At 38.0% G+C, this 27,716-nt stretch overlaps 2 protein-coding genes across 2 annotated transcripts in view; one reads left to right on the top strand and one right to left on the bottom strand.

Annotated features, from left to right (window-relative positions):
* Positions 1–5,670: 5,670 nt before the first annotated feature.
* Positions 5,671–14,239, bottom strand: irf2bp1 (interferon regulatory factor 2 binding protein 1). Its single transcript, XM_053623375.1, has 2 exons — positions 12,044–14,239; positions 5,671–7,354 (listed from the first exon to the last, which is right to left on the bottom strand). The coding sequence occupies exon 1, from the start codon at positions 13,854–13,856 to the stop codon at positions 12,054–12,056; it is 1,803 nt and encodes a 600-aa protein (XP_053479350.1). The 5' UTR covers positions 13,857–14,239; the 3' UTR covers positions 5,671–7,354; positions 12,044–12,053.
* Positions 14,240–18,649: 4,410 nt separating this feature from the next.
* The window catches only part of daw1 (dynein assembly factor with WDR repeat domains 1), a 22,947-nt gene continuing 13,880 nt past the window's right edge, over positions 18,650–27,716 (top strand). The window contains exons 1-5 of the mRNA XM_053623374.1: positions 18,650–18,705; positions 19,280–19,352; positions 21,309–21,453; positions 25,766–25,824; positions 25,905–26,027. Of these exons, the coding sequence (XP_053479349.1) occupies positions 18,666–18,705; positions 19,280–19,352; positions 21,309–21,453; positions 25,766–25,824; positions 25,905–26,027 (440 nt within the window). The 5' untranslated portion in view covers positions 18,650–18,665. The remainder of the gene's footprint in view (positions 18,706–19,279; positions 19,353–21,308; positions 21,454–25,765; positions 25,825–25,904; positions 26,028–27,716) is intronic.

Below are 27,716 nucleotides of genomic sequence, written 5' to 3'. Positions count from 1 at the left end.
GACAACTAGAGAGGAAGAGTACAGAGCTGTGAGTACAGAATACATAGCTGGGAACCACACACCAATGAATACTGACTGTAATCAATGGACATTTTCATATTTTGCTATGGAATAGATCATACACTTCCTGTCTCTGGTAACAGGCCTTATTTTAATTCATACTGACATATCAAATGTAAGTATTCTGTGTTTTTTTGTGAGGAAATGTATTAATGTATTAACGTTCCATATTTCTCAGTCTTCATTATTCCACTGATTATTAAGATGTTTCCTAAAAACACCATTTAATGCACATAAAATCCAACAATGCAAAAGTTTTTTTTTTTTTTAAGACTGGAAAAATACCAGGTAATTTTTCTAATTTTCAACTATCCAGTTTTGGTGAGTCTGTGCCCAGGATAGCCTCAGATTCTTGTTTTTGGCTGACAGGAGTGGAAAGTGATTTGGTCTTCTGCTGTTGTAGCTCATCCACTGCAAGGTTTGATGTTTTGTGCATTCTGAGATGCTTTTCTGCTCATCATGGTTGTATAGAGTGATTATATGTTACTATATCCTTCCTGGCAGCTCCAACCAATCTGCCCATTTTCCTCTGAAAAAAAAATGGCTTTGCTTCTTATCAACCAGGCATTTCCGCCGACTGAACTGTTGTTCACTCAAGGTTTTTTGTTTTTCACACCTTTCTGTGGAAACTCTAGAGAGTTCCCAGGAGAGGCTCTGAAATACTCACACCAGCCCATCTGGTACCAATATCCATGCCATAATTAAAGTTCACACAATTTCTTCATTCTGATGTTTGATGTGAACATTAACTGAAGCTCTTGACCTGTATGTGCATGATTTTTTGCATTGTGCTGCTGCCACATGATTGGCTGATTAGATAACTGCATAAATACATAGGCGTACATGTGTTCCTAATAAAGTGGATGGTGAATGTATACTTATATACATGTTATTAATTTTATAGTATTGTACTGTTTGTAATCTAATTGTGTTGTGGATTACATTCTAAAAAGTACTGGGGAAAAACGTGAATCTTGACTCAACATTGTGCCTGTTCACTTTCAGCATACTGGATTTTCTCCGTTATCAACCAAATTTGAGGCACGACCCAACAAACTAAACCCAGCAAATGAGATGGAAAAAAAGACGTGTATACATTATAAAATTCATAAACACTTTCTGACTAATCAGATTTGAGAATGAAACAGCATTGTGGCATAATTTTTTTTAATATGGTATAACAGTTCATGTATTTTCATCAACACCCTGAAATCTGGAATTTTGACTTGCACCTTTTGGCAGATCTAAAACAACACACATAAGTGTCTGAATTACTTACCACACTAACTCTGCAAAGCTTTAGGCTCTGAAAGGCCATTTTCTCTTCATGACCTGCCTAGTTAAATTTTATTGCCTTAATGGTCAGGTTTGTCATCACCCTCATTGTTGTTGTATGGACAGCCAAGCCATCCAAGATGGTGTGATAAGGCAGAAAAAGAGAAGTGGGTTAATTTCATATAACAACAAAGCCCGAAGTAAATTATTCATGCCATACCACAGGGATTTGCCAACAAATGCAATTTTTTATTTATTAATGAATTACACATCACATGTTTACATTTACATATTCTCTCTCTCTCTCTCTCTCTCTCTCTCTCTCTCTCTCTCTCTCTCTCTCTCTCTCTCAGAAATACACCTTGTCATGTTAGCAAGGCACTGGATATTGCAACTTCCACTGTGATTTGTTTATAGCTATTAACATAGCTATTAAAAACCATTACAAAGTGCTGATACCTGAGAATCCTTTTATAAATGTTACATAAACATCTCCTTACAGAAAACCTTACCATATCATGGCTTATATATTTCTTCTTTGTCAAATAACAAAATTAGTATTAGAAACCTTCGATTAAGTGCCATGTCTACCATGCAAGGCCCGGTGTATGAGCCATTACTATATGAGTGATAAAGTATTAGGATAAGTGCTATGCAATTTGTACAGCTGTGCAATGTACGTTACACAGAAACTTAATTCTGAAAGCCATTCTAGCAACATTTGGCCCCAATAGCAAACCAAATTCGTTAAAAAAATATAGGCGATTCTAGACATCTCAGCAACAACAAAAATGTTAAGTAATTCTATCCCTAATAAATTAAATTCCTCTGGTTTTTGTAATCTCTTGTAATATTGTTATGTTTTTTTTAACCAGCAGCACATTACTGCAAAATCACTTATAAATCAACCATGCTGAGTTTTCGCTATTGTCATAATTCCAAAATAGATGGGATGCCTGTCCATAATGCACATTTACACACATTCACACACTCATTCACATCTAGGAACAATTTAGAATAGCTAGTCTGCCTGGCAGAATGTTTTTCTGATGTATGAGGAAACCCACAGGAAGAACTTTATGCACAGACAATAACCTGAGCTAAGGATTGATACAGAGATCCTCGCTCAGTGAGACGGCAACACTAATATAGAACTAATTTTCTTTCAGTTCAATTCAATTCGATTTTATTTGTATAGTGCATTTAAGAATGGACATTGTCTCAAAGCTTTACAGAAATAAATAAAGCTTTACAGCTTTACAGAAATATATAAACACAGGATACAGATTTTAAGTGTGTGAATTTATCCCTATTGAGCAAGCCGGTGGCTATGGTGGCAAGGAAAAACTCCCTAAGATGATATGAGGAAGATATGAGGAACCAGACTCAGAAGGGAACCCATCTTCATCTGGGTAACAACGGATTGTGTGGAAGTAAATGAAAGTTCATTATGGTTTTAACATGAAGTCTGTGTGTTGAACTAGTCCACTGTTCACCAAAGGAGACCTGAGTGCAAAACTGTATGTGGTAATTGCAGACCCAAGGCCATAGTAACAACCGTAGTCTCAGCAACCACAGCAAGAATGTCCATGTGGAATTGAGGTCCAAAACCATTTCTATGGTGCTTCAAGTGGTACAATCCTAAGCAATCTCCAGGCTGTACCTTCCAGAGAGCTCCATCCAGAGGTAGGGCATCAGGGTGGATCAGGCAGGTCCGGAGAGCAGAAAGGGTCAGGATCACTGAAATCTTCATAAAATCATGTGTGGCTCGACAGAAGGAGAGAGGAAGAGGGAGGTAAAGAGAGGAAGAGATTGTTAGGTATGCTTATCCCGTGATGGATAACACTCTGTACTTTGTGTAAAAGAAAGTCTATTCATGATAAGCTTGAGTAATTTCTTTAATTTATATAATTGTTTATTTATTGTTTATTTACCCACCAGCTGCTATTGGAAGTTCATGTCCTTCAACTAAATCTCTAAAGTGCCTATGTCATCTGGGCTTTTACTACTGCTCAGGAGGTTGTAAGTTCAAATACCAGCCCTGCCAAGCTTCCACTGCTAGGCCCTTGAGCAAGGCCCTTAACCCTCAAATGCTCAGTTGTATAAATGAGATAAATGTAAGCCACTCTGTATAAGGCTGTCTGCAAAATGCCATAAATGTAAATGTATCCAGCTTTGAGACTGGATAACAGTCCTGGGCTGAGAATAAATCATTAAAGGGAAAACTTTAATTTTCATGAGATCATGATATTTTTCAATTTTGAGGCTTTAATCACATCATATCAGAAGTTGGTAAAGATACATATAAACACATAGATATATTGTATTTACTTCACCCTGTGTTATGCCTGTTATATACCTGCTGCATTTTAGCTCTTCCTGGCACAATGAGGGAGATGGTGACAAAGATGGGGACAAAGGTGACAAAGGTTCAGGGGTGGTGATAGACACAGGACAGGGTGGAGGTTTGGGGATTGTCTGTGCCCAGGCAACAAACAGTCATGATCCAATCTTTTGGTTGGCCTAGAATGAACAACATGCAGGCTATCAAAATCAATAACCATTAATGTGTCAAAATATGTTACAAAATTAAAGGAAAGGAAAAGAAGACTTCATAGAACTACATACATAGTCAGTAATACAGTATGTTTAACATAGAGCAAAATGTTTAGACTAAACATCTGGGCAGCAGCCAGGCACAGACACATCTCTTTCCCAATGCTAACTCATTTCACTGTCGAGTGTGTGGTTCTCTCCTAATGTTGTGAAATAGCACTCTAGGACTGGATGCAGACCCGCAACTAACCTAGTGGTCTATTGTATATGTTTCCACATCCTTCACTATGTCTGCTCATGCTACAAAACATTCAGCTCTCAAGCCATAAGGTTCTACTTTAGCCCCCGAAAGAACACCCCAGTTCTCACCTCTGTCTTGCTCGTTAGGGATAAATCTAAATCTGCATCCGCATTGCTGTAAAGCTGCTTTGTGAGAATGTCCATTGTTAAAAGCATACTATATAAATAAAATTGAATTGAATTGATATCACCCCTTATGACTATTCACAATTATTAGGCTAACTTGGTATCATTGCAACACTGTTAACTGTGTACTTAACTTTATTAACTTTTTTATTTATTCATTCTATTTATATAAATGTATATGAAAATATTTTTATATAGATCCATTTTCAGTAAATTTTATTTTAATATTTACAGATGAGCAATACATTATAATTGTGGCCAATGAAGAGCTTTTTATTTATTTGCTTTTTGTCAAAAAAAAAAAAAAAAAAATTCAATGAACACTGCAGGTTAATCATCACAATTATCAAGTTGAATGATGTTTTGTTTTATTGCCTATTTATTTAATGTGTTTAGGATAATATATATAAGGATTTGCTTATGAAAGAGAAACAAAAAAGCAGAAATGGCCAAGAACTGAGTTGTTATTGTGCAGTCAATTCAGTTCAGACCAGTTGATTCATTTTTTTTTTTTTAACAAATCGGAGTTACTATTACTAATTAAGAGGTTTCCCCTGTTCTACAATACTTGAACATATTTTTTAACTATTTTTTTTCTATCCAGTTTTCCTTTCCTATTTTTTTTTATCCTGTTCCACTTCCACTGTGCTATCTCTTTTAGTCACTCATGAAGTTTTTTTCTTTTTTTAAACTGCTGCATTAAATATATTTATCATAATTATAATAAAAACAGGAGATTGAGGTCTTTAGGGACGTATTTAATAAAAACTTCTGAAGTTCCCCTCAAGAAAAGTTTTCTTTAAAGTGATTGTACAAAGCGAACGTGTGTGAATAATTTTAAGTGAAAAGCAGGTCACCTTTTAATTTAAATACAATCCAAGAGCTGATTAAACAAAACAGTGCTTCTGTTTACACACACACACACATTTGTCCAGAGAAACATTTTCTATTCATAAAACAGAATCGAAGAGGTGAGGACTAAACATATCAGAACATGTAGAGTGAAAGGAGTAATATTACAACAACAAAAAAAAAAAGAAGGAAAAAAATCCATACACACGGTACAATACCCAGAGTACAATAACAACTGTAGAAAATTTTTAAAAAATGAATATCTTCAACTCAACAGTGTTAGAATACAAAATATACTGATCGGCTAACACTTTAATAAGAACAATATCTGTGTTCATGATTCAATATAATTACATGAACAATTCCCCATATATGGCGCTGTTATTTAACAAAAGCCATGTTTTTATGCTGCTATGTTTTCTATATATAATGTGTCATTATATATATATATATATATATATATATATATATATATATATATATATATATATATATACACACACACACACACACACACACATATAAACATGTAATATATAATAATCTTTAGCACATTTATCTTTGGTTTTGTTTGTGGTATCAAATCTATAGAAATTGCACATCTAATAACCATTAACAGCAAATATTTCTTACAATCTATATTGTAAAAAATATAAATATTTCTACTATACATGCACTTTTAATGCAGCATATATATATATAGATGTATTTGACCAAAATACAAAAGAATTTCACAACACTGTAGGCATGTACCAATTATCAGTGATTTAAAAAAATAAAACACTGATTGTGATATGATATATTGCAATATTTGACAATGTTGTTATTGTGAACTTTAAATTACAGTCACAACTGCGGCATCCCAATTCATAAGAGGTAAGGCACTAGGTAAGTGCCATTTTAAAAAAATAAATCTAATGAAATCTGTGCTAGCGTAAAGACATTTGTATACCTTATTTAAGACAACTGTCTATAATTTTGTTTAGCAGATAATAAAACATGGCAGACTGGACAGTTGCTTCAATTTAAGAATGACTGGTTAAAGTATACAATATCATTTTAATATCTTAAACCATGATAAAAAAAAATACTGTGCAATTATTGCAATATGCTTATCTATCATCGGCACATGCCTACTATAGTGCTGTTGTTGATGTTAAAGAAACAGGTGGGAGAAAAAGAAATCAAAAGCAAATTATTTTGCCAAATGTAGTCAATCAACCAAGAAACCTTTAGAAATCAATTAGTGACTAGTGCCTCATCCAGGCTACAGTCCACCCTGGATTTACAGAATCATGGGTGACAAAGTTCAGTTAGTTGTTAAACTTGTAGCTCCACTGCAAAATATCAGTATTGGCTGATCAATTATATTTGACACAAAGAAAACTGTAGATAAATCTTTTGCTAATATGCATTTGTAGGACATTCATTCAGGTTAACCATTCATCTTATGTTGCATACGAGATAAATCTACTCCTGGGAATCAGTAATGCTAAATAAAAGTGTAAAAAATAAAGGGATTGTAAAAACCTTAAATAAAACAATTTAGCTCTGCAGTAAAGCACTATTATATGTTTGGGTGAAAGAACGAAAAAAGAACAAGCAAACCAAATCTAACTGATTGTCCATTAAAAGGCATTAATTAAGGAATGAAAGAAGGTGGGAGAAAAGTGAAAAGGAAAATGGCTGTCTTGATAAAAGCACTAAACATATTGAAATAAATTGAAATTAACTGAAATTAATTGATGAGGGAAGTAACAGAGAGAGAGAGAGGAGAGAGAGAAAAAGGGGTAAACAAGGAATGATGGGATGATAGAGAAAATGCACAATATGTGATGTGTAATGAGAAGACAGAAATAAAGGTTGAGGGATGGGAAGACAGAGAGAGAGAAAGTTAAAGAAGTGACGAGAGGATTGAGCGAAAGAGGGAGATTAAGGATGATTGATTTTATTGTGGGCAGAAGATGGGAAAAATGGTGGATAGAGTAATTGACAAAGAATTATGGAGGGACAGAGGGACTATACATCAACACTGATGAGGATGGATGGATGGATAGATGGATGGAAGGATTCTTTTTTGGACAGAGGAATGAGATCAATGGAGGAAGAGGACGTGTGCATGTGAACAGTCATCTCTTCAGTGCTGTGGTGTCGGTCATCTTTGGGGTTCAGGAACTGCAACTTCCTGTGATGAAATACAAAAATACATAGTACATTTACACAGGGTATATTAGCAAAGCAGAGCGCAATCACTTTCCAAACAACAGTGGAAATTGTTATTATTTTGTTTAAAGATCTTTTTTCCATTTAGTACCACCCTTCAGACGCTAAATAAGATATTTATGTCTCCCAGAAAACAAAATACTAACAATTTACACCAATCATCCCGTTCAAAAGTTTACATCCCCCTGGCTCTTAATGTATCGTGTTGCCTTCTTGAGCATCAGTGAATGTTTGCAGCTTATGTAACTTTTGTGTACGAATCCCTCAATTGTACTCATTGTGAAAAGATGGCTCTCAACATCATATAGCCACCGTTGGAAAGGGGTGAAATATGCAGAAGATGCTGGAAAAGAAAAGAATGTGCAGGATTTTTCTGAAGAACAGTGGGCAGTTTAACTGCTCGGACAAAAAAAGGATTCATGAACAACTATCACAAAACATAAAAACAGTCGTGGATCATCCAGGTAACGACATACAGTATTAATCAAGTGTATGTAAACTTTTGAACAGGGTAATTTTTTTTTTTATAAATTCAGCTATTCTCTTGTCTTGTGAACTATATATAAACATCTGCTATGTGAAACAACATGGGATTTTTATGATCCCTTTTATTTTATTAACGGTATTAAAGATTTAGCAGATTCTGCAAGGGGTATGCAACGTTTGGGCATAGAGATGTAATGTATGAAAGATTCATATTATGCTTATTGTGACCAAAACTATCACGGTTATCAGTATTACCACAATATTGTTAAAATGTGCTGAAAATGTACTAAAAGTACTGATACACACACTGAAATAATTTAAACAGATTTTATATTTGACTATAAACTGATGGATGGTTGTCACTAGGCTTGATGCGATTATTTAGCTCAGTTAGAGAACATGGTGGAAGGCAGTGACCACGCTCAGGAGATTTTCCAATCTTCCAAGAAGACCAAATCTGAAGTGTGGTCATGTTTTGGATTATATAAAAATGCTGAGGGAAACTTAATAGAAGAAGGTAACCCTGTCTGCAGAGCCTGCCAGAAAAAAGTTGCTGTGAAAGTGGGCTTTGGCACTTCGTTGGCATGTTTCCCTCTTTTCCCCCTCGCTTTTAAATGCTAGAGGTGTGCATTTCACTTTTGCTTTCGAATTAGAGGCAATTTGGGGGAGGCAATTGCTTTAATGGTGGGTTCATCATTATTCTTCATGAAAAACACAACAACAACAAAACAGTACAATAACAAACTCGCTTATATTAAACCAAATCGTCCGACATCATCGTCACCCAGCTCGCCTCACTTTTGTCACGTAATAAATAAAATCTGACTCCTGCTGATCTGTGCTGTGACTCTGACTCATTCGGCTCATGCATTGCTACTCATGAACTGAGTAGATGCGTTCATTTTTTAATTGCAGCATCCATTTTCATGCTCAAAACAACAATGTTGCATGCTGCACCATGTCAGACTAATTGCACTGAGTCCGTAGGAAAGTTTTAATGTTTAAATAATATTATATATATACAGTGAGGGGGAAAAAAGTATTTGATCCCCTGCTGATTTTGTACGTTTGTCCACTAACAAAGAAATGATCAGTCTATAATTTTAATGGTAGATTTATTTGAACAGTGAGAGACAGAATAACAACAAGAAAATCCAGAAAAATGCATGTCAAAAATGTTATAAATTGATTTGCATTTTAATGAGGGAAATAAGTATTTGACCCCCTCTCAATCAGAAAGATTTCTGGCTCCCAGGTGTCTTTTATACAGGTAACGAGCTGAGATTAGGAGCACACTCTTAAAGGGAGTGCTCCTAATCTCAGCTTGTTACCTGTATAAAAGACACCTGTCCACAGAAGCAATCAATCAATCAGATTCCAAGCTCTCCACCATGGCCAAGACCAAAGAGCTCTCCAAGGATGTCAGGGACAAGATTGTAGACTTACACAAGTCTGGAATGGGCTACAAGACCATTGCCAAGCAGCTTGGTGAGAAGGGGACAACAGTTGGTGCGATTATTCGCAAATGGAAGAAACACAAAAGAACTGTCAATCTCCCTCGGCCTGGGGCTCCATGCAAGATCTCACCTCGTGGAGTTGCAATGATCATGAGAACAGTGAGGAATCAGCCCAGAACTACACGGGAGAATCTTGTCAATGATCTCAAGGTAGCTGGGACCATAGTCACCAAGAAAACAATTGGTAACACACTACACCGTGAAGGACTGAAATCCTGCAGCGCCCGCAAGGTCCCCCTGCTCAAGAAAGCACATATACATGCCCGTCTGAAGTTTGCCAATGAACATCTGAATGATTCAGAGGACAACTGGGTGAAAGTGTTGTGGTCAGATGAGACCAAAATGGAGCTCTTTGGCATCAACTCAACTCGCCGTGTGTTTGGAGGAGGAGGAATGCTGCCTATGACCCCAAGAACACCATCCCCACCATCAAACATGGAGGTGGAAACATTATGCTTTGGGGGTGTTTTTCTGCTAAGGGGACAGGACAACTTCACCGCATCAAAGGGACGATGGACGGGGCCATGTACCGTCAAATCTTGGGTGAGAACCTCTTTCCCTCAGCCAGGGCATTGAAAATGAGTCGTGGATGGGTATTCCAGCATGACAATGACCCAAAACACACGGCCAAGGCAACAAAGGAGTGGCTCAAGAAGAAGCACATTAAGGTCCTGGAGTGGCCTAGCCAGTCTCCAGACCTTAATCCCATAGAAAATCTGTGGAGGGAGCTGAAGGTTCGAGTTGCCAAACGTCAGCCTCGAAACCTTAATGACTTGGAGAAGCTCTTCAAAGAGGAGTGGGACAAAATCCCTCCTGAGATGTGTGCAAACGTGGTGGCCAACTACAAGAAACGTCTGACCTCTGTGATTGCCAACAAGGGTTTTGCCACCAAGTACTAAGTCATGTTTTGCAGAGGGGTCAAATACATATTTCCCTCATTAAAATGCAAATCAATTCATAACATTTTTGACATGCGTTTTTCTGGATTTTTTTTTGTTGTTATTCTGTCTCTCACAGTTCAAATAAATCTACCACTAAAATTATAGAATGATCATTTCTTTGTCAGTGGGCAAACGTACAAAATCAGCAGGGGATCAAATACTTTTTTCCCCTCACTGTGTGTGTGTGTGTGTGTGTGTGTATATATATATATATATATATAATTTTGTTTGTTTGTTTGTTAAATGTATCAAAATATATTCAAATTAGATGTTTTAAAATTTATCAATTTGGTTATTCGCGTGCATTCATAAATATCACGTTAGCTGAGCTGACTATCATTCATTGATGGATTTATTTTTCATTTATTTACAAATGAAATGATAATTTGCAAAAACCTATGATTGGTAGACAAGTTCAAGTGTTGCATTGATGGATAAATTAAACACAAGATCATTCAACGAGTTAAATTAAATGTCGCACCAACAATAAAATGTAAAAAATAAAATCTTGAAATTTTCAATGTTCGAAATATGCTAGGGGTCCAGAGCTCACAAAAGGTTGAGAACCACTGGTCTAGTGTATGAATTTTAGAAAGGTAATATAATCTCAAAAGGGACACATTAGTTTTTTACTAACCGGAAGTATACGCACGTAACGGTATGCCGCTAGCTTTAGCAGATACCCAGAGTCACCGACAATGACTTTCTTCAGTTTACTGTTTATGTCAACGTTACCTTTTCTTCCCAACACGACCACCATCAGACAGAGGCAAAATCATCAAGTGACTGAGGAAGAAAATGTGCAACCTCCAAGTCCTCTAAGGCAGGGCAGCATTTTATATTAAACAGCCTGAAGAAGATCAAACTTTATAAAGTGGAGTTTGTGTAGCACTGAAGCACAACAGTGATGCACGAGCACAAACTTATGTTTATATCCAAAATGCACCACTGTGGGTAAGGGGTTGGGGAAACTGGTGCAAGCTGCTTAAAAGGTTTAGTTTAATTTAAGTTTATTGTCATTATATGTTGTATTTGTGTGTTTTAAGTGTAAATTCTGTTGTTTATTATAACGGAAGTGATCCGTTAGTAACGAGGCTGCATTGCTCCTCAATCGCAGTGGGAGCGCAAGTAAGATCTGTAATGTCTAACTAAAACACTATAACACTATATAAAATTAAAAGAATATGCCTAAGAGCAGTGAGCAACAGAAACCAAAAGGTGCAGTGAAAGGGAGTTTTTATTATGAATTTAGGACTGTAGTTTAATTCGGTGCATTTTGTAGATCCATAAAAAGTAATGCATAAATACTACTCTATATTTCATACATATATATATCTTTTTGTGGGTGCACAAAAAGCACTGAGTTAAACTACAGTCCTAAATTAATAATAAATATTCTGGTGCATGTCTGTGTGTATTGGGTTCTTTTCTGTTTTGGACAAACAGTTTTAGTCTGAAGAATATATTTGTAACACTCAGTTTGTGGATTTTATTTTAAATAAACGAAAAAATGGTACTGAAAGTTTGCCCACCAATCCGATTAATCGAAAAAATTATCGGCCAACAAAACGATTATGAAAATAATCATTGGTTTCAGCCCTAATTTTTATATATTACACACACACACACACATATATATATAAATAGATAGAGAGAGAGAGAGAGAGATAAACAGATGTATGAGTTTTCAGTATGTGTCAGGCATACCTGCTTTAAATTAAGGGTCCCTCTCCTTCTTGACTTTCACATCTCCAGCCAAGATGGTGGAAATCTCCCCCTGCATGAATGCCCAGGGTACATTGGAGCCCACCAGTGGGCATTTATCACCACTGGGGCAGTAAACTTCACTCCCTGAACCCTGATTACGGATGAATTCCCTGGTACAGGGGAAGCAGAACTTGTGCACGGGTACTGAAGGGCACTGTACAAAGTGTGTATCCTCAAGCCTTTCATGGCAAATGGTGCAACAAAGAGGAGCTCCAGAGGCTCCAGAGATTTCAGATCCTTGGTCTGCCGCTGCAACAGGGGGCATTGCTGTGGCAACCGCAGCTGTTCCGGATCCATTTTCACCGTTACGTGATGCCTGTCGTCTTTGCCCAGATGAAGAAGGGCTAGAACTGGAAGCGTGAGCGCCACTGCTTCCTGGCATGTCTTTTGGTGATTGGCTAATGGCACCAACATTGTCTGCAACACTCATGAGGGCGCTGATAGGTGAAGGATCACTGCCATGGGAAACAGGAACCACCTCCTGGAGATTTGGAGGCTGGCCAGGCATAGCACTGGTGAGAGAACTGCTGGGAATGTGGGCGGTCATGCCAGGGTACCAATGCTGGCGTATGCTTTGCTCCTCTGATATCATCCTCTCAGCGCCATCTGGATCCGGAGAAGCTTTTCGGCGCCGCATTCGTGCTTGACCGGGGCGTCCGAGATGGCAGAGCGCAGTGGGTAACATGGCACAGGCAGCATCCAAATAAGGCTGAGGGAGTGAATCAGGTGTTGGTGGTTCTTTAAATGCCCGAACAGCATCACTGAGTAGCTCAGAAAGGAGACGCCAATCACCAGCACCATGCCGCTTCTCATATTCAACGTATTTAAAGCCTGAGCTGATCACTTTGCCTGAGTCTTTTTGGCTATCCTGGAACATCTGCTTCACCAATGCCAGCAGGCTGCAGAAAACATTACCTGAACCACACGGGTACTCGACAAACACCTTGAGCTCAAAATCCACACCAAGCTTGGCGTCAAATGCAAACACCCTCCCAACAAGGCCATGGTCTTTCTTAAAGCGCACGTTGAACGGTGCGCAGCTGGAAAGCGCTAGCAGAGTGTCACGCACAGATTTCGGACGTCCAGCCCAATCGTCAGCCCGGTTCCGGACACTTTCGGAAAGTTCAGCTAGTGCTTCAGCATTCCTCTGTTTCTCCTTCAAATCCTTTTCAAAGTCCGAGCTCACGAACGACATCCCAACACCCATTGCCTGTCTCTTCCCAAGCTCACTCAACATTGGTGCAGAGATGGCCAGCGGTGCACCGCTGGATCTGGCGCCGATTAAGAGGCCATGCGGTGTACCCACAATCCCCTGGGCCATCAAATTGGGCGGCACACCTGTCACCATCGTCCTCCTCGCATTGGGACTCTGCCTGCTAACCTCTGCAACAGCACCATCTTCCAACCTGGGCAGCCCATTAGGAAGTCTAGTAGGTACAAAATCCCCTCTGCTCCTTTCAAACCGCTCAGCAGTGTTTCTTCCCCCATCCAGTGCGCCATCTTTCGCCCCAGGGCCGTGTTTACCACCCGGCTGGGGACCTGGAGACCTTCCGTCCTGCATCACATGGGTGCGTTTTAGCTGTCTCGCCGTGTCTATTAGCATTTCTATCCTGTCTGCACCTTCATAATTCACACACCCGCGACATACAGCTTCGCTAAAATCCCAAATCATGGCCCAGGGCATCTTGGGCAAGTCGCATAGATAACACCACTGCCGCCTGGAAGATGCCTGCGAGGAGGAAGAGGAGGACATGTTTGATTTCTGATTCGCCCCCGATTTTTCTTTTGTCTCTTTTCTCTTCTTCTGTTTTTCACCTCGTCCTGTCCGAGCGATACAACTCTCCACCTTTATACACAAAATAAACTTTTAATAAACATCCAGAACGAAACTAGATCGATGTTTCTATTTTAGCCGATGTGGCTAGCTAACTTGCTACGGCCGCGAGAGTTTTCGCCTGGAAGAAGCTGGAAAGTTACACAACTCTGTCGCGATGCAGCATGGGAGATGTAGTTTTACTTTGATATTTTTTTCTTCGTTTTTCTAAACTAGTTAATAATAGTTACATCTGCACAATATTTTTTTCCAGTTGTACTAATAACAAGACATTTAACGTATTGTTAATACATAAAGGATAATAAATATAAATATTAATTTTATATAATCTAAATGGATGAACAAAACAACTCGGTTTTACGGAAACACAATGTTTTCCTATGTTCCTTTGCATGAGCTACGTCTTGAAATATTTATTGGTGTAGGATTTTATTGGGAATATTTAATGTGGTATATCCTCAATATCGGTTGATATACAAAGCCACTTGCGCTTTTACCATAGTGTATGTAAGACTTTTACAGCGACAGAAGAGGGATATGCTACTACACTTCCCAGGGAGCACCACTGCTTTTTGCGTTGGTGACGCAAATTCCATTACAGCTTCCTGGAACTCAAAACTTTGAGATTTATTTATTGTAAGAAAACAGAATCAAAACTGGAAACGTATTACTGAAAATTACCCTCAGAATAAGGGTGCCAAATAAACATTAAAAGAACTGCTATAAGATTGTTGGGTAAATGTGCGACCGGGAACACGGAAACGATTATATATGCTTTTCTGTTGTATTCTGTACAGCAGCTATCGACTGATTTGTGTGTGTGTGTGTGGGTGTGTGTGTGTGTGTGTGAGTGTGTGTGTGTTTTTTTAATGACATATGGATATATACATACAATAATTTAAGCAAACTACACCTGTTGCATTTAATGGGTTTTGGAGGATTGATACAATCAGACCATATCTCTGATTTCTGACATTGGCCTATTCCTTTGTGGAATTATTCCACAGTCACTGTAGGAACTAGTGTTGAATGTTGAAAAGTTGCTTTGGAAGAATGTACTGAAAAACATTAATTCATATCAGTTTGCCCAACTCTTTAAGGGGTCAAAAGTACTTAAAGCACAGACAAAAAGTCACCAGATCACAACATAGACTAATTTGCATATTTGTTGCATAATCATGGTTGTTTACGTATCAAAACATGAAGTTCAGATTTTCTGCATAGAATGTCACAAAATAGAGTTTTATCAGAAAAGAAAATAGTAGATTCTTTCTTTCTTTATGCATTTCCAAACCTCTGACAAAACGAATAAGCAGTGGTAGTTGGGAGTTGGGAAATAAACATGAAGGAAATGATTTTGTATGGAATAACTTGCTTTTATTACTTGTGAATATAGAGAGTTTAAAAACAGGGAATAAAGATGTGTGAACAATCCCTAGTGAATTGGAACAATGAACCTGCAAGGAGGAACCTGCTTTGGAACTTTTGCTTTCAGTATCTGATGTGACCTCCTTGTGCAGCAATAACTGCAACTAAACGTTTATGGTAACTGTTCATCAGTCCTGCACATCGGCTTGGAGGAATTTCAGCCCATACCTCAGTACAGAGCAGCTTCAATTCTGGGATGATGGTGTGTTTTCTCAATGAACTGATCGCTACAGCTTATTTAAAAATGCTTGTGGAATTTGTAATACTGGTGATGGGTAAATGGACACTGTGTCCCGAATGCCCATTTTTAAAATCATGTACCCTCAAAGACTTGACAGAGCCTTTTTACTTTCCCTACATTATGAAAGTGTGGACAAGGAAGAGGAATGCAGAATGCAGGAACACCCAGAATCAGTTCCTGAGATGGTATAAGGACCTTTTCAAGTTACAATACAGGCCTATAAATGCCTGTAACCATACTGACGACATCAGATAAATGATTAAATGTTTTCTTTAATGTTTGTAATCTATATAAAAAAATAGAATTAATTCTTCACTGGCTCCTCATTCAATCCAATCTGTTTAATATGCATCAGTAATTCTGTTCATCTGCATATTTCACTTTTTCACAAACTCCCACAAAATAAGAAAATGTTTGTTGGTTAATATATAAATAATAGTGTATGAAATTATTGCAACTATTTAAAACAATGTGATGCAACAACCTGTATACAATGATGACTGGTCATGATACTGAATGGGAGAGCTGAACAAGTCTACGACCTTTCAGTAACTCACTATTATGAAATCATTGTCATTGAACCTGAAGGTTCAACCTGAACGTTGAAGCATGGGGTCTTATTGAAGGCATAAAACTTTGTATTACAAAAAGTAGCTACTTTGGAGTAGGAAGTAAAAAGATTCCTGGATGTACAGTTTATCTGGTTCCAATAGTGGAAAATGGGCCTTTTCTGTAATTTTGTACATTGACATCACAAGAAGGGGCAGAGCACAAAATGCTCTCAGTTTAGTCATTATTGGCAGTGTTAAAGTTGCCCATGTGCTGCTTATAACAGATTTAATTGTCAAGAGTGACTTTTCCATCTCCAGTTCTTTTGTCTTAGTGTTAGAAGCACTTGGACATATAAGCCTGTAAACGTGCTTAAGTAAGTAAATATGTTTATGTGTATGTAAATATGTTTTCAGTAAGTAACTTAGATACAAATAAACTATGGGGGCAAAAGTATGTGGACACCTGACCAACCACACTTGCATGTTTGCTGAAAATTCCATTCCAGATTTAGTCCCCCTTTGCTGTTATAATAACCGCCACTCTTCTGGCAAGGTTTTCCACTAGATTTTGGAGCATGTGGGGATTATCCCATTCATATTAGTGAGGTCAGGCACTGATATTGGCCGAGGAGGCCTGGGGCACAGTCGGCATTCCAGTTCATCCCAAAGTTGTTCATTGGGTTGAGGTCAGGACTCTCAGTTTGTGTACAGGCCTTGCTAAAAAAAAAAATAGAAACCATCACAGAAATTCTAATGGTTTCCAATACAAATACCTCACGTTGCTCACGTACAAGACCTTGTCTGGAACTGCACCCCCCTACTTCAACACTCTCCTCGAGGCTTATGTGCTTATGTTCCCTCATGCAATCTGTGATCGATTAATGACCAACGCTTAGTAGTGCCTACTCAGTGTGACTCAAGGTCACTTTCCAGAACCTTAACACTAACTGTTCCTCAGTGTTGGAATGAACTTCCCACCTCAATCCAGACTGCAGAATCTGTCACTATCTTCAAAAAACAGCTACAGACCCACCTCTTTTGTGAGCCCGTAACTAACCCATAAAATGCCAACCCCACATTATTTATAAAAACAAACTTAGTCTGGCTCTTACACCTTGATCCTCTAGAACTCCATTATAAATCTTGCATGGTAGCATTACTTGTATTGTTCTACGTTTGATATATCGTTTGATATATTCGGATAAATGCGTCTGCTAAATGAATAAATGTAAATGTAAATACCATAACAAACCATCAGCTAACCATTAAAACCATTACCATTACCATTATTGGTCCTTAATAGTATCCACTAGACATAATATGCTACCAATAGAAGGCAACAAATTACAAGAGAGACCCACAAGGACCATTACAGTTTCCATTAAAACCAATACAATTCCTATTATAACCATTAAAACCATTGTCATGCTGGAGCATGTTTGGGCCTCTTGGTTCCAGTGAAGGGAAATCTTAATGCTACAGTATACATCCAATACAATTGAGTGCTTCCACCTTTGTAGCAACAGTTTGGGGGATGAACCACATATGGGTGTGTTGGTTAGGTGTCCACAAACTATTGGCCATATAATTTAGCTTAAGGGAAACATTTAAGAGAATGGTCTAGCCCAGAGGTGTCAAAGTCATTTTAGTTCAGGGGCCACATACAGCCTAATTAGATGTCAAGTGGGCCGGGCCAGTAAAATCATAGCATAATTACCTATAAATAACAATAAGTCAATGGTTTTCCCCTTTGTTTTCGTGCAAAGAAGTACAAGTACATTAGGAAAATCTTCATATTTAATGAAATATCCTTTTACAAAACATATCATGAACAACCTCAGATTTCTTAAGACAAACGTGCAATTTGCTTCTGATTATCATTTACATGTGTGCATTACAACTGGTCACAGTGTAAATGCAAAAAAACTTTAAGTCACAGGTATTTGGAACTGAAAAAAATAGTATTGCACTTTAAAATTTATGGCATCATATGAACAATAGGATTCTACAAAAGAGTTTGGTTTGGTGGTGAAGCTGTTGACTAACATTAAATTGCACATTTTTTAACTATTACTACAGCAAGCATTCATTTTCACAGAACTGTATTCTTTAAGTGCAATCAGTGTCTGAAGCAGCATTTTAAAAGAGTTAGTCGTAATAACAAACAGCAGAAGGCGCATTGCTACCGTCTGCTGTTCGGTCTGAGTCCAACAGTTGTGCCGCGTCTTCTACTCTGACTAAAACAGTGCGCACCTAGCGGAAAATTTAGGGAAAGCATTTTACTAAAAATTCCTAGTTCGTGTCTTTTATGCATTTTTTCACTTTCAAAATTCATCCTGCGGGCCGGATTGAACCCACTAGCGGGACGGTTTTGGCCCGCGGGCCGTACGTCTGACACCCCTGGGAGTCTAGCCACTTATTACATACGATTATTACATGCGCCTGTTTGAGACGCATGCGCAGATAGACGTGGTTGCCGTGGTAACGCTGTGTTACACTCGAGCAGAAATGAGACTTAAGCGGCTCCACATTCGCTACTACCCTCCAGGTAATAATGAAAAAGTAACACTACATGTCTTTTTAATACTCCTTTTACAGCTTAATATGGTCTCTTTATGTATTGTATATATTACCGCCTGGTTTCAGGATTTTAAGAAAAAACGAGGACGTTAATTACCGTGAATAAAGACTAAAGATATTCCGCTAGTTAATATTTACTATTAACTTGCCTTACTAAACAAAAACATAGCCTACAGCTTTACTGAACCTAAACAAATATTACGGAACACACTCATAGTCAACATAAACAGGTGTTAAGTTAGCTCCTGAACAAAAACTCAGACATCACTGTTTAATATTAGATATCATTAAATATGTATGCAACATATTAATAATTACAGAACAAATTCAAAGTCATTGTTAAATATTACTAACACCCCAGTATTCCATACAGTAACTGATCCCTCACACTAGCACAGCGTTATATAGGATTTAATGTCATCCAGGTTTGGAAAATGGTTAAACATATGCTGAGATGTACTGAAAACTGTTATGACAGGTCAGTCCAGGATTGTATCACCTAATTCCCATGCACACTGAGTCTGAACTTGGTTGTTGTGCAGGTATAATTCTGGACTATGAGAAAGGAGGACAGGAGAGAAGCAGATGCATCGACCTGCTGCATTTAATGCCAGAGTGAGTGGTTAAAGCTTTGCCAGTTTTAAATGCATCAGCATGCAGTTTACAGTACTTTAACTTATTTGAAGCAACTTGAAACTCAGGTCAAAGCCAGTCCAAATGGACTCGCAGACTCATAGGTTTGGACCAATGTCACAATATTCAGTAGAATAAGCTAGAGCCCCAAAATTTGGTACAGAACTCGATCTTGCGTCAAGCATATTCTAAATAGCACTGAATTTGATTGGATGAGTAGATGCCATTTGTATCCATTACTGTAAGCTATCTGTACCAGGTCCTTGATATTATATGAATGTAATTTCATATGCATACTGCTTCCATTTAAAGGTGTCTGAAAATAAAGGTAATCCAAAACATATCGACTCAAACAGCCAAAATGCGCATCAGAATAAGTTCATGTCCATATGTTTCGAGTATGTTCTAACCTTGACAGGGGGGGCCCCACAACCTTAGATGAAAGCATTAGAGGTCTATCTACCTTCCTGAAGAGTTTAGCTCCAACCATAATCGTGCCCAGCTGACCATCTAATCATTGTCTTAAGAAGCCCTTGATTAGATGTTGGTTGGAGATGAAACCTGCAGGATTTGTATGTAGAATGTAGATCTCAAGGAAGAGGGTTGGTGACCGCATTAGAGCCTTGTGGGTTGAAAGCACAAAGGATCTGGGGTCACCTGCTAGCTGGGCACAGATCTGGGCAAAGTAGGATTGTCATTTATAGTTTTAAACTTATTAACTCTCTTCAACAAAACATTTAAAATCGTGGCAATTTTTTGACTGTTCAGAAACAAATTTGGGGCATACTATAGCCTATATGTCTGTAAAAGGGAAGCCAAAATACTATGGCTATGCGGCCCTCTAGTGGCTGGCTGCAGTACAACAATTAACCCTGCCATTACTATGCAAGTGAATGGAAAACAAGCCAAAATGATCATTTTAGATAGATCTCCACAAATTACGTTGGGGAATAGTGTTCTGTCATTTTGTGTTGCACATCTGTCATGTTCCGTTGTCCTTGATATCTCCCCCAGTATTTTTTCTTACAGTGAATGTGCTTTATAGGAGTTATTTGATGCTATTTAAAAGGGCATAGCTGATAAGGTATTTGACAGTTATGGGGTGGGCTGATGAACAGTTAGAAATGACAGACGAGCCTGATGACCGTGCACACACTTTCCAACATGCTCCTGAAGCTTTTACTGAGACTACAGCCCAGCGAACTTCATTTGACATTTACAGTGTTGACAACATTGACAGGTTTCTAACAAAGCCATGTCTTGTTCTGCTGTAAACTGTTTTAACAGATTTTGATGCCTGAACTAGCTTGTTAACTAGCTAGACATACATGAAATTAACCATAAATAACACTTTCAGTAGGATCGATATATAAACCAAGGAGATAAAAGTAAGGGTGATCATTTTAGTGATATTGTAACTAGCATACCAACATGAGTAAAGGATATGATGACATAAACTAAGACTAAGACAGTTAACACTAGCTACATTTCATAACAATGTATTATTGACTGTATGACCTTAACTAACCCTCAAGGTAGTTTGATAAGCTTAGCCAGGTGCTCCTTTTCAAACGTACTCTACCAACAGAACTAGAGGAAAATAAAAGAGCCATTGAGATTGGTAACTCACTGCAGGTGTCAGAGCTAGATGAAAATCATGGAGAGCAAAAAAAACAACAAAATAATAATAAAATAAAAAAAACACTACTATATGGCCAAATGTTTATGGACACTTGCCCATCACACCCATATGTGTTTTAAAAGCGTCCCAGTCCAGATTTATTGGATTAAGCTAACCTACCATTAATATATTGATTAATATAACCTACAAATTTGCAATCATGTGATGCATTGTAATACAGTTATAATATTGGACTTTGTTTAATTATGTACATATAAGCTCATAGTTAAAGCAATTCCCACTGCATCTCATTTCAGCACTGATGTGAATGAGTTGTTATCAGAAATCAGAAGAATCGAGCCATTAATCACTGACTCACGTACCGATCAGGTGAAAGTGCTGATTCAACGATTACAGGACAAACTCAGCCAACCAGATGAGCGCAACTTTTACTTGTTCAAGGTATGCAACTACAAACACATATGCACACACACACATTTCTACACACACTGATGTTTCTGACAAATGATTATCAATATATCAGAAATCAAATTCTTCTTTGTTGACCTATTCAACATTAAGAAAATAGTCATAACAGAGTGAGGGCAATAATATGTATATACAGTCCAAAGTTCAAATTATTGGAATGGCAAGGCCAATTCTTTTTTCTTGCCTTTGTGTTAGGTTTATTTATGCACTGAGAGTAAGGTCAAAGTTATAATAGAACTTACACTTAGAGTGTAGCAATAAACCGGACACAAAGGCAAAAAGGATAACAGACAAAGTCTGAAGGTTCTGGAAAGATGTTTTGGAAGAAAACAGAAAACACAAGAGTTACAATTTTTACTACCTCTACATTTCCACACACTGTATAATCACAAAGATATGTTTGATTTTTTTTTTTTTTTTTTTTACTCATCTTTACCAGTGGAACTAATAATTCTGTAGCTGCGTTACCTTATTGGAAGGACTAAGGTTAGAAATACAGAGTTAAAGTGACCCTCTTTTATCGATAAGTAGTTTATCTTATTGTTCTTAAGTTTATACAGTCTGTAATCAACCTAAACAAGGGATGTTTAGGATTATGCACGAGTAGTAACTTTATCATCACATAATTTATATAGATACTTTTTAAGAGCACTTCACAGTGGTAAATAGAAAAAGTAGTAAAAACTGGCAATTTGAGTTACGTGTTTAAACTGTAACCACCAGATGGCAGCAGAGGGTCAGTTTTTTTTTTTTTTTTTTTTAAAACTACAACAAACAAAACAACAACAACAACAACAAAAAACAAGCGATGTAAATTAAAACGTACCTGTCCAGACTTTACCAAGTGACAAGTGTCCCTGGGTCAACAAGGTCAGATCATGGGTTGATCAGCTAATCAAACCTTTGCCATGTGACATCACTAGCCTGTCATTTAACTTCTTCAAGTCAGCACATGGATTCGCATAAACTACTGGATTTATACATTATAATACTTTAGCCAGCAATGCAGCAAGGCACTAACGTTATACACCTATATATATATATATATATATATATAATCTTCATAAAATATAAAAAAAAAAATTCAAATTAAATACAACATTATATAACCTATCACCCATGTGAAAAACTAATTTCCCCCTTAATGTTAAAATCTGGTTGTGCCACCTTTAGCAGCAATAACTGTAACCAAACGCCTCTGATAACTGGAAATCAGTCTTTCACAGTGCTGTGGTGGAATTTTGGCTCAGTCTTCTTTGCAGAACTGCTTTAGTTCAGCCACATTGGATGTTTTTTGTGTATGAACTGCCTGTTTAAGGTCTTGTCACAGCATCTCAATTGGTTCAAGTCAGGACTTTGACTAGGCCACTCTAAAACTTTAATTTAGGCTCTTTTTTTAAAGCTATTCAGAGGTGGACCTTATCCAATGCTTTGGATCATTGTCTTGCTGCATAATCCAATTATGCTTGAGTCTCAACTTACGCACTGAAGACTGGACATTCTCCTTTAGGATTTTCTTGTAGAGAACAGAATTCACGTTTCCCGCAATTATTGCAAGTTGCCCAGTCCCTGACACAGCAAAGCATCCCCACACCATCACACTTCCACCACCATGCTTGACTGTAGGTATGATGTTCTTTTTGTGTTTGGTTTATGCCAAAACCCTGTTTTCCAAACAGTTCCACTTTCGACTTATCAGTCCAAAGGATTGAGGATCATCAAGGAGTGTTTTGGCAAAATTCCGACAAGCCTCTGGGTTAGCAGTGGTTTTCACCTCGCCACTCTTCAATGGATGCCATTTTTGCCCAGTGTCTTTCTGATAGTCGAGTCATGAACAGTGACCTTTATTGATGCAAGAGAGGCCTGTAGGTCCTTTGATGTTGTCCTTGGCACTTTTGTGACTTCCTGGATGAGTAGTAGTTGTGCTCTTGGAGGAATTTTGGAAGGTCGGCCACTTCTGGGAAGGTTCACTGCTGTGTCAAGTTTTTCTATTTGGAGATAATGACTCCCACTGTGGTTATTTGGAGTCCCGGAGCCTTTGAAATAGCTTTATAACCCTTCTCAACTGATTTATTTCAATCACCTCCTTCCTCATCATTTCTGGAATTTCTTTCAGCTGTGGCATAGTGTGTTACTGGGTAAGACCTTTTAACCAACTTCATGCTGTTGAAAAATTTCTATTTAAGTGTTGATTTGATTGAACAGGGTTTGCAGTAATCAGGCTTGGTTGTGTTTAGTCCATCTGAACCCCATTATGAATGCAGTTTCATAGATTTGAGGAATAAGTAACTATAGGGGCTAATACATTTTCATACAGGCCCAGTTGGTATTGGATAACTTATTTTCTTCAGTAAATAACATTATCATTTAAAAATTGCAATTAAAAACAAAACAAAACAAAACAAAAAAAACCTGTATTTATTATAAGCATATGTGTAATATATTCATTCACTGTATTAATTTTCTGTAAGTTGTTATTCATGTGATAGGATGTGCATTGTGCCACTTCCACTTTGCATGTGGAAATGGCAATCACTGCCACATAGTGCTTAAGACCACTGGATGTTCTCACCTGCAGGGACAGATAGGCTGATGTTTAGTGATATAATGCAATGTCTTTTTCCAGGAATGCTTGGTTTGGTCACAGTGTGACATGTTTGAACTCTGTTCTCCAACAAAGATACTGCAATCCACTTATGTGTCTGCTTGTCAGAAAAAGAAATATTTTATGCAAAAGGCATTTTATACCTGCATCTTCTATTGATTCATATGACAAATTTCACAAGCTGTATGGATTTGATGGTCAAGTGTCCATGTACTTTTGGCTAGACGAAACCTAGGGGCAGCATGTTGTGTCATGTGTTTTGCTATTGCCCCAGACAGAAGGAGGCAATCATTTAATGCTTTCTTGACTTGTGAACCAAAGACCCATCCAGGTACCAGCTGGTATGTCTGCTCTTTTATAAAGTCTAATCTGTGTCCCACCCTTAAATGTGCATGAGAGCTCATCAGAGAACTTGCTACATTGTGGAATATCCCAGCAGCTTGCATGGGTGAATGCACCATGAAACACATTAGGCACTTGTCCAGCCATATTGGCTGGAGGATCCGAATGAATTTTTCCATAGCAGCCTTAACACTTGCAATGTAGCACATTCAGTGCCACTGCTCTGTTGTGCTCCTGATTTTCCCTCCGATCTTTAGTCTGTTTTGATGTGTAGCTACCAACACTCTCTAAGTGGGCCTCAATTCTGGGAATTAGAATCAAATCTGTGTTCCAATGCAGTAAAGGCACTCCCTTCTCTTCCCTGGGACTGTTCTGCAGAGTCTTCTGCTGCTGCAACATGTCAAAGGAGCTTACCTTTGCTCTTATATCTGCCATTTGCTTCATTCCTCGCTTTGGCTGCACAGCTCCAGAGGAAGATCATGAATAGACAGCAGCATTTTCAAAGGCTGCGAAGCACATTTTGGCTCTGTAAGTGGTCAGATCCCAAACAATTTGGGCATTAATCATGTTCATCATGCAGTTCCATCAAGGCTTGGCAGAATAAACAACTCACCATCCTGCCCTGAAATTAACAGAAGACTTGGAAAGTTGACAAAGTTTCAACAATTCATACTCTATGGACTTGTTTGTTATGCTGTTACATAACAACAAGCCACATTTCTTATTCAGCAGGACAGTGAATGCTGGCAAAATTAGTAATAAGACAATTATTAATAAGAAATACTGCCACTTATTGCACTTGGTTCACTTCTTGCCGTTAGGCTGGGTCGAGTTGCTTTCTCATTGCAGTCGAACTGTACTATTTGCATACAGGCCAGTTGTCTATGTCCACAGTAAAATTGCTGTGTTCTTATGTGCTGAAATGATTTGTATTAAGGGGAAAATGCAGCAGGTTTCGATTCAAATGGAATAATGGAAATTGTGCCCTGTGTTCTTGAAAAACTAAGATTTCAGTGCCAAGTACATTAACATGTGAAGCAGCAAGAGAAATCCATGCATGCACAAAATAACACTTGTTTTGTTTGCCACAGCTGTCTCTGCAGCTGTGCATGCTGAAAGAATAATATTTGTGCCACCTCTACTGGATGCAATACCACCACGATCCACTGGGAAGCCATGGTTTACAGGCTGAATTATTGATGTGTGTAAATCACTCAGTCAGAGTTATAGATTAGAAATGAATTAATGCACTTAAGTGCATGACTTCACAACACACTCTCGCCATCCATCATTCCCTCCCTCTTACTCCTCTCTCTCTCTTTCTCTCCCTCTCTCTAGGTGCTTCAGGCTCACATCCTGCCTCTTACTAATGTCGACTTCAATAAATCAGGGTCAAGGTGAGTTTATCTCAGCTGCTCATGTTCCTCTCACTCACTCACTCCTCCACTCATCCTTTTCTCCCTCATCTTGTCTGCAGTTTCATAACCGGGAGCTATGACAGAACATGTAAAATATGGGACACCGTGTCTGGAGAGGAATTGCACACACTGGAGGGGCACAGAAATGTTGTTTATGCCATCGCATTCAATAATCCCTATGGGTAATTATTATTATTATTATTATTATTATTATTATTATCATCATCATCATCACCATTATTATTATTATCATCATCAGCAGCACCATTATTATTATTATTATTATTATTATTATTATTATTAATTACCATAAATTTCTTCTCTGTTCCACAATTCAGAATCAGAATTCTCAGACCTACCTTGAATATAAACTCTTACACTATATGTCCAAAGGTTTGTGGACACCTTACCATCAGATCTATATTTGATTCTTTTCCAAACTGTTGCCACAAATTTGGAAACACACAACTGTACAGGATGTCTTTGTATGCTGTGGCATTACAATTTCCCTTCACTTGAACTAAAGGGCCCAAACATATCCCAGCATGACAATGCCCTTGTGCACAAAACGAGGTCCATGAAAGGAGCACAAAACGTGCACAAAACGAGGTCCACAGTTTGCGAAGGTTGGAGTGGAACTCAGGTAGCCTGCATTTGAACCTCATTTAACACCTTTGAGATAATCTGGAACATTAACTGCACCCCAGGCCTCCTCGCCTGGCATCAGTGCCTGATCTCATTAATGCTCTTGTGTCTGAATGGGCAAATCCCCACAGCCACGCTCCAAAATCTAGTGGAAAGCCTTCTCAGATGAGTGGAGATTATTATAACAGCAAATGGGGGACGACATCTGGCTACATGACTACATGTTCAAAAAGCACATATACTGTAGGTGTGGTCATCAGGTGTCCACAAACCTTTGCTCATATAGAGTGCCCAACACTAATATTGGCACCCTTGGTAAATATGAGCAAAGCAGGCTGTGAAAATGTGTCTTTATTGTTTAACCTTTTGATATTTTGTTCAGAAAATTCACAAAAAATTCTCTGCTCTAATGGATCTCAAACAATTGCAAACACAATGCAGATTTCTAAAAAAAAACCCCACATCTTTGTTAAATATAGGTGTGCAACAATTATTGCCACCCCTATGAATTAATATGAAAAAAATATATGTGAACTATATTCCCGCTGATATTTTACATTTTATTAGTACACCTGGGTGACTGGTGAACAGGAAATTGTTCAACCATGACTTCCTGTTTCACAGGGGTATAAATATGAGGTAACACACAGGCCAAATTCCTTTAGTCATTCATAACAATGGGTTAGACCATGGAATATAGCTGTGATGTGCGGCAAAAAAGTTGTTGATCTTCACAAAATGGCTATAGGAAAATAGCACAAGCATTGAAAATGCCAATTTCCACCATCAGTGCAAACAAAACACAGGATTATAATAAATAAAAATCTTTGTTAAATACAGGTGTGCAACAATTATTGGCACTCTTTTAGTCAATACTTTTTGCTACCTCCCTTTGCCAAGATCACAGCTCTGAGTCTTCTCCTATAATACCTGATGAGGTTGGAGAATACATAGCAAGGGATCTGTGTTGTTTTTGCAATTGTTTGATACCCATGAGAGCAGAGTATTTTTGTGAATTTTTTGAACAAAAGATCAAGAGGTTAAACAGCTAAGACAATTGTTCACAGCCTTCTTTGCTCATATTTACCAAGGGTGCCAATATTAGCAGAGGGCACTGTATGTAGTCAAAAATGCCACGTCACTTGTTGACTTAAATTGACAAAAATGAAGTTCAAACAAAACCTGAGCACACACACGCACACACACACACACACACACACACACAC

The sequence above is a fragment of the Ictalurus furcatus genome, chromosome 4 (genome assembly GCF_023375685.1).
Source record: "Ictalurus furcatus strain D&B chromosome 4, Billie_1.0, whole genome shotgun sequence".
Taxonomy (NCBI): domain Eukaryota; kingdom Metazoa; phylum Chordata; class Actinopteri; order Siluriformes; family Ictaluridae; genus Ictalurus; species Ictalurus furcatus.
The sequence above is the reverse complement of the archived record's forward strand: the minus strand, read 5'-3'. Positions and strand labels throughout refer to the sequence as shown.

What these genes read in the sequence shown, in the direction of transcription:
- irf2bp1 (XM_053623375.1), bottom strand. Translation starts at nt 13,856, where the DNA reads ATGTCCTCCTCTTCCTCCTCGCAGGCATCTTCCAGGCGGCAGTGGTGT.